The sequence below is a fragment of the Schistocerca nitens genome, chromosome 2, assembly GCF_023898315.1.
Source record: "Schistocerca nitens isolate TAMUIC-IGC-003100 chromosome 2, iqSchNite1.1, whole genome shotgun sequence".
NCBI classification, from domain to species: Eukaryota; Metazoa; Arthropoda; class Insecta; order Orthoptera; family Acrididae; genus Schistocerca; species Schistocerca nitens.
The window spans coordinates 1,189,421,597-1,189,434,891 of record NC_064615.1 but is presented as its reverse complement, the minus strand read 5'-3'; the positions used below and the strand labels follow the sequence as shown (position 1 = coordinate 1,189,434,891).

Genomic DNA, 13,295 nt, shown 5'->3' with positions numbered 1-13,295 from the left:
ATAATAGAACTCAGGACTACAGTGAAGGAACTCAGACAAACAGGGAACATGGAGACATTAACAAGCATCAGAAGTACTACATGCAGTCAGGAATAGAAGTAAAAACCAGTTCAATAAACAGAGCCATAGCAAATTCAAATCATAAAAGGAAATAGCATACTGAATAATTGACACTGAAAGATTTAGTCAAGAGTGGAAATAACAGAGATTTGATTACCAATACAAGAGAAGGAAAGGTGCTACTCACCATATAGCGGAGATGCTGAGCCGCAATAGGCACAATAAAAAGATTCACACAATCAAAGCTTTCGGCCATTGAGATCTTTGTCAGCAGTAGACACACACACACACACACACACACACACACACACACACACACACACACTCACGCAAGCGCAACTTGCACACATGTCTGCAGCCTCTGAAACTATACTGCAAGCAGCAGCGCCAGTGCATGATGGAAGTGGCGACTGGGTGGGGGTAAGGAGGAGGCTGGGGCAGGGAGGGACAGGGATAGTATGGTGGGAGTGGCATCAGTGAAGTGTTGCAGTTTAGACGGAGGGTAGGTGAGAAGGTGCGGAGGGGGGAGCAGGTAAGTTGCGGAAAGGAGAGAAATAAAAATAAAAATAAAAATGAAAGAAATCTAAACCAAAAAAGGTGACCAAGAAAGTGATCAGATACAACACCACTACAGCTAATATTATGAAAGAAAATATAGAAAAATTTAGACAAGAAATTGAGACAAATAAAGAAGGTGATTGGTGTGAACTCCAGATGAAAATAACTCAAGCAGCAGAGAAAAGGCAATGCCTTAGCAAAGAAATAATTGAACTCAGGACTACAGTGAAGGAATTCAGACAAACAGGGAACATGGAGACATTAACAAGCATTAGCCAAGAATAAAAAGAAGACATGGTGGGATGAGGAGTGTGAAGAAGCACTAATACAAAGAGCTCAAAAATGGAGATGTTCAAAAAAAGAGGAAGACTTTGAACAATTCAGACAACAAAGAAAAGAAACATCAAAAATAATGCGGAAAATCAAAAGGAACTTTGAAAATTGTCAGCTTATTGAAATAGAAGAAAATTTCACCAAAAATAATTCTAGAAATTTTTATCAAACCTTTAAACACATACTTAAAGGATCTCAGGCACCAAGTATTTGTTTCAAAGATGAAAATGGCAAAATAGGATTAAATAATAAAGAAAATTGTGAAATTTTAGCAAATTTTTTTGAAAAGTTGTTAAACTGTCCCGTTCCAACAGATAAATTAGAATTTCCAGTGACACCTCAAAATCTAGAGGAAGATGTCCTGCCAACAGAGCTACAAATTCATGAAGCCATCCAAACACTCAAAAACAATAAAGCAAGTGGTGAAGACTCAATTACAGCAGAATTATTGAAGTGGTCAGAACCAAAAATCATAAAGGATCTACAGCTGCTTTTTGACAACATTTGGAAAACTGTAAAGATTCCAGTTGCATGGAAAACAACATTAATCCACCCGCTACATAAAAAGGGAGACAAACAAAATGTCAGTAATTACAGAGGAGTGTCACTTCTGCCAGTGGCATACAAAATATTATCAAAAATTCTCCTCAGCAGAGTGGTAGATACTTTAGACAAACAACGAGGAGAGTATCAGGGTGATTTTCGAAAGGGAAGATCCTGTGCAGAACAAATTTTTAACTTAAAGTCAAAAATTCACCATAGAATGTTAACCAGCAAACCAATACTAGTGTCATTTATACATTTCAAGAAAGCATTTGACTGTATAGACAGAGAAATTATAGATAAGGTCATTAGAGAATTTAGTGTTATATCAAAACTAGCAAACATAATTCGTGAAACATTAACAGGTACAGTATCTAAAGTCAAATTTATGGGAGAAGTATCTCAGCCTTTTGAAATAAAAACTGGTGTTAGACAAGGTGACGGTTTATCACCTTTACTGTTTAACTGTGTTCTAGAAAAAATCACAAAATTGAACCAATAACTCTGAACTGCTTGGCTCTTGCAGATGATTTTGCAATACTTTCAGAAGCAGTTACCCAAATAAAAATTCTGGAAAAATTAGCAAACAGAACTGGTCTCAAAATTTCAGCTAAAAAAAACAAAATTCATGAAAAATTTAAAAAATGCACCAAAATACATAGAAACACAAGTAGGTAAAATAGAGCGAGTAAACAAATTTAAATATCTTGGAAAACTATACAACAGAATCGACTAGAAAAATCTGCAATAGAAGTAAGAATTAACAAAATGGAAAGAGCATATGGTTTGATCAAAAATATTTACAACAAAAAATGTATATCTAGAAAAACAAAACTAAAACATTACACCACAGTGGTACGACCAGAATGTTTATATGGATCTGAATGCCTAATGATGAACTATAAGATGGACAAACTAGAGGTACTGGAAAGAAGGATTATTAGAAAAATAATGGGTGCAATGAAAACTGCAGATTGTTGGAAAATAAGAAGTAATGAGGACATCTACAAAAATATAGAGAAAATATCTGAAGTAATGGCCAAATGAAGATTAACCTTTTTTTGACATCTCTACCGAATGGATGGAAATAGACTAACAAAACAAATACGCCTATATTTCTGGAAGAAGAAATCAACAATAGCATGGATTACAGAAGTAAGAAAAGATCTTGAAAGAAACAACATCAAAGAATCAGAAGTAGCAGAAAGAAACCATTTTAAAAACAAAATACTAAATTTGGAAGGCTTTCAAAGCAGAAGAAATAAAAAATCGGGAACAACATGGACAGAAGAAAGGAAGAGACTTCATGGGGAGAAAATGAGGGAATACTGGAAAAATAGGAAACAACAACAAAGGAAGAAGAGGAACTGAAGTTGTTAACGTGTGTGGCGGTGAAAACAGGGAGGGGGCTGGATGGGTGAGGACAGTGACTAACGAAGGTTGAGGCCAAGAGGGTTACGGAAACGTAGGATGTATTGCAGGGGAAGTTCCCACCTGCGCAATTCAGAAAAGCTGGTGTTGGTGGGAAGGATCCATATGGCACAGGCTGTGAAGCAGTCATTGAGATGAGGGGTATCATGTTTGGCAGCGTGTTCAGCTACAGGGGGGTCCACTTGTTTTTTGGCCACAGTTTGTTGGTGGCCATTCGTGTGGACAGACAGCTTGTTGGTTGTCATGCCTACATAGAATGCAGTGCAGTGGTTGCAGCTTAGCTTGTAGATCACATGACTGGTTTCACAGGTAGCCCTGCCTTTGATGTGATAGGTAATGTTAGTGACCGGACTGGAGTAGGTGGTGGTAGGAGGATGTATGGGACAGGTCTTGCATCTAGGTCTATTACAGAGGTATGAGACATGAGGTAAGAGATTGGGAGCAGGGATTGTGTAAGGATGAACAAGTATATCGTGTAGGTTTGGCGGACAGTGGAATACCATGGTAGGGGGGGGGGGGGGGGGGGGGAAGGATAGTGGGTAGGACATTTCTCATTTCAGGGCACGACAGGAGGTAATCGAAACACTGGCAGAGAATGTAATTCAGTTGCTCCAGTCCCAGATGGTACTGAGTTACGAGGGGAATGCTCCTCTGTGGCCAGACTGTGGGACTTTGGGAAGTGGTGGGAGACTGGAAAGATAAGGCACGGGAAATTTGTTTTTTTACAAGGATGGGGGATAATTACAGTCAGTGAAGGCTTCAGTGAGACCGTCAATATATTTAGAGAGGGACTGCTCAACATTGCAGATGCGACGACACAGGTGGCTAGGCTGTACAGAAGGGACTTCTTGGTATGAAACGGGTGGCAGCTGTGAAGTGGAGGTATTGCTGGTGGTTAGTAGGTTTGCAATGGACGGAGGTACTGATGTAGCCATCTCTGAGGTTGCAGTCAACATCTAGGAAGGTGGCTTGTTGGGTTGAGTAGGACCAGGTGAAGTAAATGGGGGAGAAGTAGTTGAGGTTCTGGAGGAATGTGAATAAGCTGTCCTCACCTTCAATCCAAATAGCAAAGATGTCATCAATGCATCTGAACCAGGTGAGGGGTTTAGGATTCTGGGTTTTTAGGAAGGATTCATGTAGATGGCCCATGAATAGGTTAGCATAGGATGGTGCCATGCGGGTGCCCATAGCCGTACTGCGGATTTGTTTGTAGGTAATGCCTTCAAAGGAGAAGTAATTGTGGGTGAGGATATAGTTGGTCATGGAGACTAGGAAGGAGGTTGTTGGTTTGGAATCCATAGGGCATCTGGAAAGGTAGTGTTCAATAGCAGTAAGGCCATGGGCATTAGGAATGTTAGCGTACAGGGAGGTGGCATCAATAGTGACGAGGAGGACACCGTGTGGTAAAGGGAGAGGAAATGTGGAGAGTCGGTTGAGGAAATGGTTGGTATCTTTTATATAGGAGGATAGGTTCCGGGTAATAGGTTGAAGGTGTTGGTCTATGAGAGCAGAGATTCTCTCATTGGGGGCACAGTAACCGGCCACAATGGGGCGTCCTGGGTGGTTGCGTTTATGGACTTTAGGAAGCATGTAGAAGGTGGGAGTGTGGGGAGTGGTAGGGGTAAGTAGAGAGATGGACTCTGTGGAGATGTTCTGGGATGGGCCTAAGGATTTGAGTAGTGACTGGAGATCGTGCTGGATTGCTGGAATGGGATCACTGTGGCATGGTTTGTAAGGGAAGTATCTGACAGCTGACATAGTCCTTCTGCCACGTAATCCTTGTGGCTCAAAACTATGGTGGTGGAGCCTTTGTCTGCAGGTAGGATTATAAGATTGGGATCAGTTTTTAGATGGTGGACTGCGGTTCTCTCTGTGGATGTAAGGTTAGTATGCATGGTGAGGGATTTGGGGAATGGTGGTGAGACAAGGTTCGAGGATAAGGTTGGTTGGTTTGTGGGTGTAAAGGGACCAGACTGCTACGGTCATCGGTCCATTGAGGATAAGAAATTCATTTTTCATCAAGATTTCTCAGTGGCATCAGGGGTGATGGAAGCAGACAATGTTCTGCTTCTCTGCAGGGTGCCGATGTGACAAAGGCGGAGATCCCACGTTCCACAGTGGAATCAGCTGATCGCCAAGTTACATCAAAGAAGTTTGTGCACTTGCTGCCTGGGGTGCTGATGTGCGTGCTTGTTCCGTGTCTGAGAAGACACGCTATTGAACTCTGTGATTTTAGTTTTTAATATTTTTATTCTGTTGTTATCTTTCATAGTGACAAGTTTACGCGTCCTGTTTGTTTCCAGTAAATATTCCTGTTCTCAACATACACGACTTTCCTTTACATAGTTGGGAGTTGAGAAATTTTTAAGTACAGGGGGAAGAATAACACACCCATTTGCCTTGTGCTGTACCCCACATGTCACATATAATTTAGTGGCTCTGTTATGGACCTATAAGATAATCTTCACATACTACAGCAGAACTGGCCAAAATGATCACAATACAAGTGCTCAGAATTAAAGGTAATCTATTACAAAAAGGCTTAAAAGCCATCCAGTAAATAGTTGCCCTTGCACAGAATAAGAACCTGTGTACACACCAGAAATGCTGTCTGTTCTTTCATACAACAACATGCACCAAAAATGAGGTGAGTGCTGTATGACAGTACACTCACACAGATCAAGACACTGCCTCAATCTGTGCTTTCCAGAAACTGCCAGAAACAGCCTGCTCTATCACAAACAGTGCTGGGTGTGCCATACTTCCTCTGTTCGGACAGCACACTTTTTTTATCGGCCACCGACTAGACCACGGCTATCCGGGCATCTGGTCAGATCTGTCCCGTGTGGCTGCTCAGTGCTACTTCACAGTTCCTTCCGATGTTATTTGCTCGATCGTACTCCAAATTCTGCCCGACATGTCCACCTGGTCTCGTACAATGACTCACACCAGTGCCGGTGTCGTGACTGTCTCACTTACAGCGCCCTCGTGGAATCACACTGCCGCAGCCATAACTTTGTTCACAGAGCTTTTCGAATTGCCACGACAGAGAGAGGTATCATTATGGCACACTATTCTATTGCTAATTGATGACATACTGTTTGTCCACCATAAGTGAGACAATTCACACAGTGGCTGTTGAAAACAGCAGGAGGTGCATCTTGACCCGCATCAGGACTGCAACAGGAGAGGAACAGTAAGGGGAAAGCAGTAAGGGGATGGCAGCATTGGCTGCTTGCTGCAGTCGTGGCACTATTACCCTTAACAGTGTGCACGGTAATACTTTATGTTTGGGGCAGCTTAACATTTGCAATCTTAGAGATAAGTGAATATCTTTCTACCAGCACTGACTTTTTCCACCAGTAGATTTTCCAAGGTATTGTGGACAAACATTATGTAGTTTATATCTTCCCCGTAGTGGTGTGATGACTTAGTGCTTAGCAAATTGTAAATGATGTATTTTCAGTAAATGGCTTATATAGCCAATTGGTTACATTTTTTCAGTGTCTGTTCTTATACTAAGCTGTTTTTCGTGGAGGATTTCTGTCATTTGACCTGAGAATTTCAGCTCATAATGTATGCTTTTCACTGTAATGTAATGTAAGTTGTGTGACTTTATTGCTTCTAAAGTAGATACCCTTAGTTGTATTGAAATCTGGTCACTGCTTACTGCAATAAACTTTATGCAACCAATTGGCCGTATACATCATATATTGTATATATGATGGTAGTATCTGTTCCCGAAAGAACAGTTACCGTTGATGACCACGCAGCTTTTCTAGAAATGAAATGATAATTAAATGGACACCCTAGCTGCAAACAGCTGTTGATACACTTCATTTTGGGACATGTTGAAAATGTGTGCCCCAACCTGGACTCGAACCCGGGATCTCCTGCTTACATGGCAGACACTCATATAATCTGAGCCACCGACGGCACAGAGGATAGTGCGCCTGCAGGAACTTATCCCTTGCACTCTTCCCGTGAGACCCACATTCCCAACATGTCCACACCACTACATTCGTAGGGCGCCTACTAGATGTTTACCCATTGTACTCATTACTCGTGGCAGATTAATCTACCAAGTCCCATACTGGGAGCATGCAAGGGATAAGTTCCTGCAGGCACACTATCCTCTGTGCCCTCGGTGGCTCAGATGGATAGAGCGTCTGCCATGTAAGCAGGAGATCCTGGGTTCGAGTCCCGGTCGGGACATACATTTTCAACATGTCCCCAATGAAGTATATCAACGCGTGTTTGCAGCTAGGATGTCCATTTAATTATCATTTCATATATTGTAAGCTTATTTATGGTTGCAGTTATCTGGTAAATGATGCAAGTATGGTCGCTCTGTAATTTCTAATTCTGTTGTCTAACAGGCTCTTGGGTGTTGTAAAATTCTGCAAAAGTGTACCACTAATTTTAACCTTTTGTTTTATTATTATACAAGGTGATTCAAAAGTAACTGTTCATACTTTGCAGGTGTAATGTATACATGAAAATAAATGTAAAATGTTAAAAGTTTTGTTTGAAATTGTTATGCTGTAGAGTATGGATCGTAAGAACAACACAAACAACATAAAAGTAATTCTTCTCAGAAAGAAATAACAAAAAGGGACCTGAAATTCAACACAAATATGTACTGTACATTTACCCTGGAACATATTCAAAATGATGCATATGCAGATGAAGACAGTGATGTGCTTGACATCTGACCACTCTCAGAATGTTACAGGCTCCATTCATCCCATTCTGCACAGTTGCACAGCCATTTTCAATTTTCTGCTGTGGTTGTGCTTCATTGTCAACTGTAACATGATACACGTGCTCCCTGATGTGTCCCAAAGGCTCAGGGGGTTAGCATCCAAAGATCTGGTGGGCCACCAGCTGCCCCTGCACGAGGAATACAATCATCAGGATAAGCGACATTGAGATACTCTCGTGCCTCCCAACTGAAATGTGCAGGGACACAGTCATGAACTGGCTTCTGGCACATCATGAAGCAGACCACCCAGTTCATCTTCCAAAGACTGTCTACATACTCTGCCAGTCAGACGCTGTGGAATAACATGCAGTCCGAGGAGCTCATTGTCCACTATACCACGCCAAATGTCCACTGCAAAACAATGTTGATATGCTCAAACTATACTCACACAAGGATTCTCATACTCTGAAATAAATCAATTTTGGACATACCTTTATTTAACATTATACTCTTATTTTGATGCATACATTACACCCACAAAGTGTATACACTTACTTTTGAATTGTCATGTGTATGTTTTGTCATTACATATTTTTTGTATTGGCTCTGAGCACTATGGGACTTAACATCTATGGTCATCAGTCTATTTTTTGTATTATTTTAATTAAGAGGTTGTCTACATTTGTGAGATATTTTATTAATTTATTATTTTTCAGTGGTGGAAACAAACGGAAACTCAGCACTGCTCTTGCAATGGTTGGAAATCCATCTGTTGTTTATTTAGATGAACCAACTGCTGGAATGGATCCAGTTGCTAGAAGACACTTGTGGAATGTTATCTGTGATGCAAGAGAAAAAGGAAAGTGCATAGTTCTTACATCCCACAGGTATGGAATGATTTCGTCCATGAGTATACTGGTAATAAAGTTCTTCTTTGTTGAACTGTTTTTTGTGTTTCAGACAATTTAAAACTTCCATCTGTCACATGAACACAGTTGTTACATTGCTAGTATAATGTCTTCACCTTGTTAAGGAGGGAATTTGGCACCTTCCAGGTATTTCCAAATCGTATGTCTTGGGACAGTGCCATATGTCTACGCTGTCTCGATATACCACGATAAGATTCTTCCCCAACTTGTAGTGCGCCACTGTTTCCATTCTCGCAGCATAAATGTTGTACACAATATTTCTGACCTCTCTGAATCCGTGATGTTCTCATTGTAAGAGAAGTTTCTTAATGTCTGTCGTATTTTTTCTAACATCTTCAATGTATGGGACAACACTGAGAGGCAAATGTAATTTCCACAGTTCTTCCTAATTCCTTTCTTAGGCCATGGGATAGTTGCTTTTGTCCAGATTTCACAGTTCCTTTTGTCATTCTAGATGACCAGACGTACTCTGTACAGCCAATGGAAACCTGATATCCCAGCTGCTTTTATCTAGTTTAATCTGAATTCATCAAAACACATTGTTTTTCATGTTCTTTAGTTCCCTTTCAAATTTTGACCAAATTACAGGATGTTGCTGACGATTTTCATATGTGTTGCTAATCTTGCCTCACTCATCCATAGACCCTACAAATAATGAGAACCAGGGAAGTGGAAGGAACCATGGTACACAATAACAAAAGACAAACATATCATAGAAACATAATAACTTAATGCTACTCATGCTTATGCCAACTAAATTATCTAAGCAAATTAAAAAGGAAGCTGCTACTTTTAATGGAGAAAACAGAACCATCTGCTTCATTCTCAGTTATATTTTCAAAGAAAGTACACTATCCAGACACCATTATGTACTGACCACTAAATGTCAAGAGAGGCAGACCTGCCGGTATAAAAGGAGTTGTGTTGTCAGTAGAGAAACAGTAACGATAGAATGTGTCAGTCAGGAGATATTCGTCACTTCACACATTAACTAGTTGTGGGATATCACATGACCGACAAAACCATCAGAGACATTTTAACTACTTTAAAGCTGCCGTAGTCCACTGTCACAGATGTGAGCAAGAGGGGGGAAATGCAAAGAAATGACAACAGCTAAACCGAGACCAGTCAGACCTCATGTATTGATGGACAGGGGCTGTCGAGTATTTAGAAATGCGCCTGAAATCTATGGAAGGAATCATTTGTGAGTTCCAAAGTGCCACTGGCAGTCCAGCTAGCAGACTGACTGTGCATAAGGCGTTAAAGAGAATGTAGTACAGTGGTCGAGCATTCCCTCTCGAGCCACACATTTCTGTAGTCAGTACTAACAAGGGAATCCTCCACTCTTGGAAATTCAGTTCAGGATGAGACTTCACAGGTTGGTAGTATACCTCAAGAGTGTCCACACATAGATGTCATAATGTGCACTATCCAGAATATTCCGACAAAAAACCTCATATACTGTCATAAATAGCATTTCAGCATACAGGTGAAATAACTCAGTCAGTAGTATGCTGGAATGTCATACAGCCGATTTTATTTTGTTTTTTTAATTGTTTTGAGAATTATAACAACTTTTAACTAAAGTTAATGACCTAATGTATTATCAGTTAAATCATAAATAATTTTGTTTCGTGTATGAAATGGCTCTCACAGGCTACTTAAAATGTGAATTACACTTATCAATAGTTTCTTTTTAAAAAGCTGAGTAGTTTCAAATGCATTTTAATGGAGATAAATTAAAGTGTTAATTACTGTCATTGCAATGTTATTACAAAATTGAACGATGCTATAAGCTGCGGAAAGGTTATAAATATTCATTAAATTTGAGGAACCGGTGTCTTTGTGGAAAAGCAGAGTATAACTGGGACTAATGACCTCAGCAGTTTGGTCGCATGGGGCAGAGGGGGGCAGAAGAGTATAGATGTTGGCTCATTGTTTATACAAACAGTGAACGGTCAGGAAGTGTCAACACCCGCACGGAACTAATCGAACAGTGAGCCTTACCTGCTAAAGTGCCATTAATTCCTGATTTTCGCAGAGACTGGGGTGTTCTGTACTGTGAAATATTATTGAAATTTTTACAATATAGTGAATTACAAATGTCTGTCAATGAAGACATCACAAAAATACCAGAAGCCGCACTTTCATTATACAGCGAAGTGTCAAAGGTGATGTTGAAAGATGCTGTTGTTTATTACGAAAGCTTGCTTGCTGCAAATAATTTGATTCCAATGTAATCTTCAATGACAATATTTGTGCTGGTTAAGGAAGAAGGAATATTTATCCTAATGGGAATAAAAAATAAAAAAGGAGGGAATCAGTTCCTGAACATACGGTTGTTTTGTTGAAGCCTGACAGAATTATCAACAAGTGACTACACAGAATTCACAACAGTGGGCTTCAGCAGCAGCACAACAGTTTACAGATTTTGAATTTTAAGCTTTGGACAGGTGGGTTCATAAATTCAAAAATAAGCACAGAATTCGTCAGCAAAGAGTGAAAAGATTTGTTTCAAGAAAAGAGACAGCGATGATCGAAGAAACCCTTGCAGCTGCTGACACTTTTTGAACCCAGACATTAAAATTGATACTGGATTTCAACAAAGATTTTGTTATCAACACTCATTAGCCAGGTATTTATTGCAGGTTATTTAAAAATTCATTTTGCTCTCTATTTTTTACAATTCTCTGACAAAATACTTCAAGTGCAGTTGTTTTTTCTATCAGATTGTCAGTATCAGCCAGTGTACAACAGGATCTTGCTGTCAAAGGAAGAAAAACTATTTTTATCAAAAGACATGACATGAATAAAGTGACACTTATACATATACCGCTCATTATGTTCTCACTCTGTCTGGAAACAATCTGTTTCAAGTGTTTGTTTGTTTACAAGAGCCAATTGGTAACTTTGGTCACCGAGTTCAAGAAACAGTAAAAGAATATGAGCAAAATTTTAAAATCATTGTAGTAACATCTTCCAAATCTGGGAAGCTAATGACAGAACTGGATACTGACTTTCTCAGCCAGTGTTTGATGTCTTATGTGGGTGAAGAATGGTTTCTGTTAATTATTGACTCTTGGGACAGACAAGCAAAGCCTGAATTAAATGACAAAATCTTTCAAGGTGATGAGAAATCACCAACATGTACAATTAAAGTGATTCTTCCGAAATGTACTGCAGCTCTTCAACCAAGTTAAGCCTATTTTTACATACAAGTAAAAAATCTGGTAAAGCATATATAAAACTGTGCTTATTGTATTGAAAATAATAGAGAAATAAATTCTCATGAAGACTGTCATCACCAATTTTTAAGAAAATGATCTGATATGCCCGGTATATCAAATTATGAGACACAATGGCTGACCACTACTTATCTTAAGAACACAAAATTGTTAGTCCTATCACTAAAAACATATAAAACTACAAGAAACTATCCTAAATTTCAAAACTATTAGTTCAGAAATATTAGGAAACCAGTAGATTGCTACTCACTGTAAAGTCATAAAATGTCCCATTGAATTGCAGACAGGTGCAACAAAAAGACAGTTACATGTTATAACTTTCAGCCAAAGCCTTGTTAAGTAAAGAAAACACACACACATTCACACAAGCAAGCAAACCTCATACATACACAGTCACTACCACCGATAACTCTACTTCAATTGTCTGTAAAAACATCACCCAATGTATGCTAAGACCGTGATGCAGATTTGTCAGCAAACAATCACAAACCAAATGTCCAAATGTCCTACAGAAGCTCTCCAAAGACCAACTACATTTCAAAGAGTAAATGTATCTCTCTCAGAATTTATTGTTAAAATAATAGAGCATTTGTTGAAGCCATCAGCTGATCAGGTTCCTAAACAGGTATTCAATAAAACATCATATGTTAGCACAGCTTCGGGAGCTGGGATGTTACATGGTCCCTTGTGGGAGTGAAAATATTGTATAACTACTTTCCATGATCCATACTGTACTAGTCATTTTACTTTTTCTTTTCATATGATTACTGAATGGATTTTGATTATACTGCTTAAGGTAACAGTGGCAGCTTACCTGATTAGTAGCAATTTTGGTGCTACTTATGAAACAAAGTTGGAATATGATTACCTTTACCAAATGCCCTTTAACAATCAATGATTGGTATGTCCATGGCCTAATATGGTGACTGGCCTTCTCATTTGGGCAAATACTCCAAAGAAAATCATGAAAGTCTGGAGTAAGGCCACCCAACCTCATTTTACATTCAGGAAATATTGGTTCTCCAGATTTAAATGTTTCCAATTACAAAAGATACGTTTATATTTTTTGGTTGTTATGCAATGAACAAGTGACCGAATTTGGACGTGTAGAACTTCCTCTGAATATGTGTTCTTATTTATAATTACTAACTGTTCATATCAATGTACATTACTCTTTGTAAGTTACTGCTTTCCTGGACCTTTCTAGGCAGGATGGGGAAATAACAAAATAACCTGAGTTTGTTCACACATTTACCGTAAATAACTGCAGAATATCCCTAAGCCTTACGCATGTATTGGATTAACCTGGTTTCATGTCCCTTGAGAATGCACACACACCAATTCTTATTCCTATTACCATGTCAATGGAGAGCACTCCACTGACAATCTTAAAGCACTGGTTTAATCTCTTGTATCCTAGTTATTCTAATTTCTGTTGCATGTTGTACCATCTCAGATTTCTTCTATGTAGCTCTACCACATTCCCCTAAG

General features: G+C 39.4%; 1 protein-coding gene across 2 annotated transcripts in view; it reads left to right on the top strand.

Moving 5' to 3' along the window:
• The window catches only part of LOC126237527 (phospholipid-transporting ATPase ABCA3), a 707,258-nt gene that overhangs the window by 649,995 nt on the left and 43,968 nt on the right, over window positions 1–13,295 (top strand). For both annotated transcript variants that reach the window (XM_049947708.1, XM_049947709.1), the window contains exon 28: window positions 8,347–8,517. In XM_049947708.1, coding sequence (XP_049803665.1) covers window positions 8,347–8,517 — 171 coding nt within the window. The remainder of the gene's footprint in view (window positions 1–8,346; window positions 8,518–13,295) is intronic.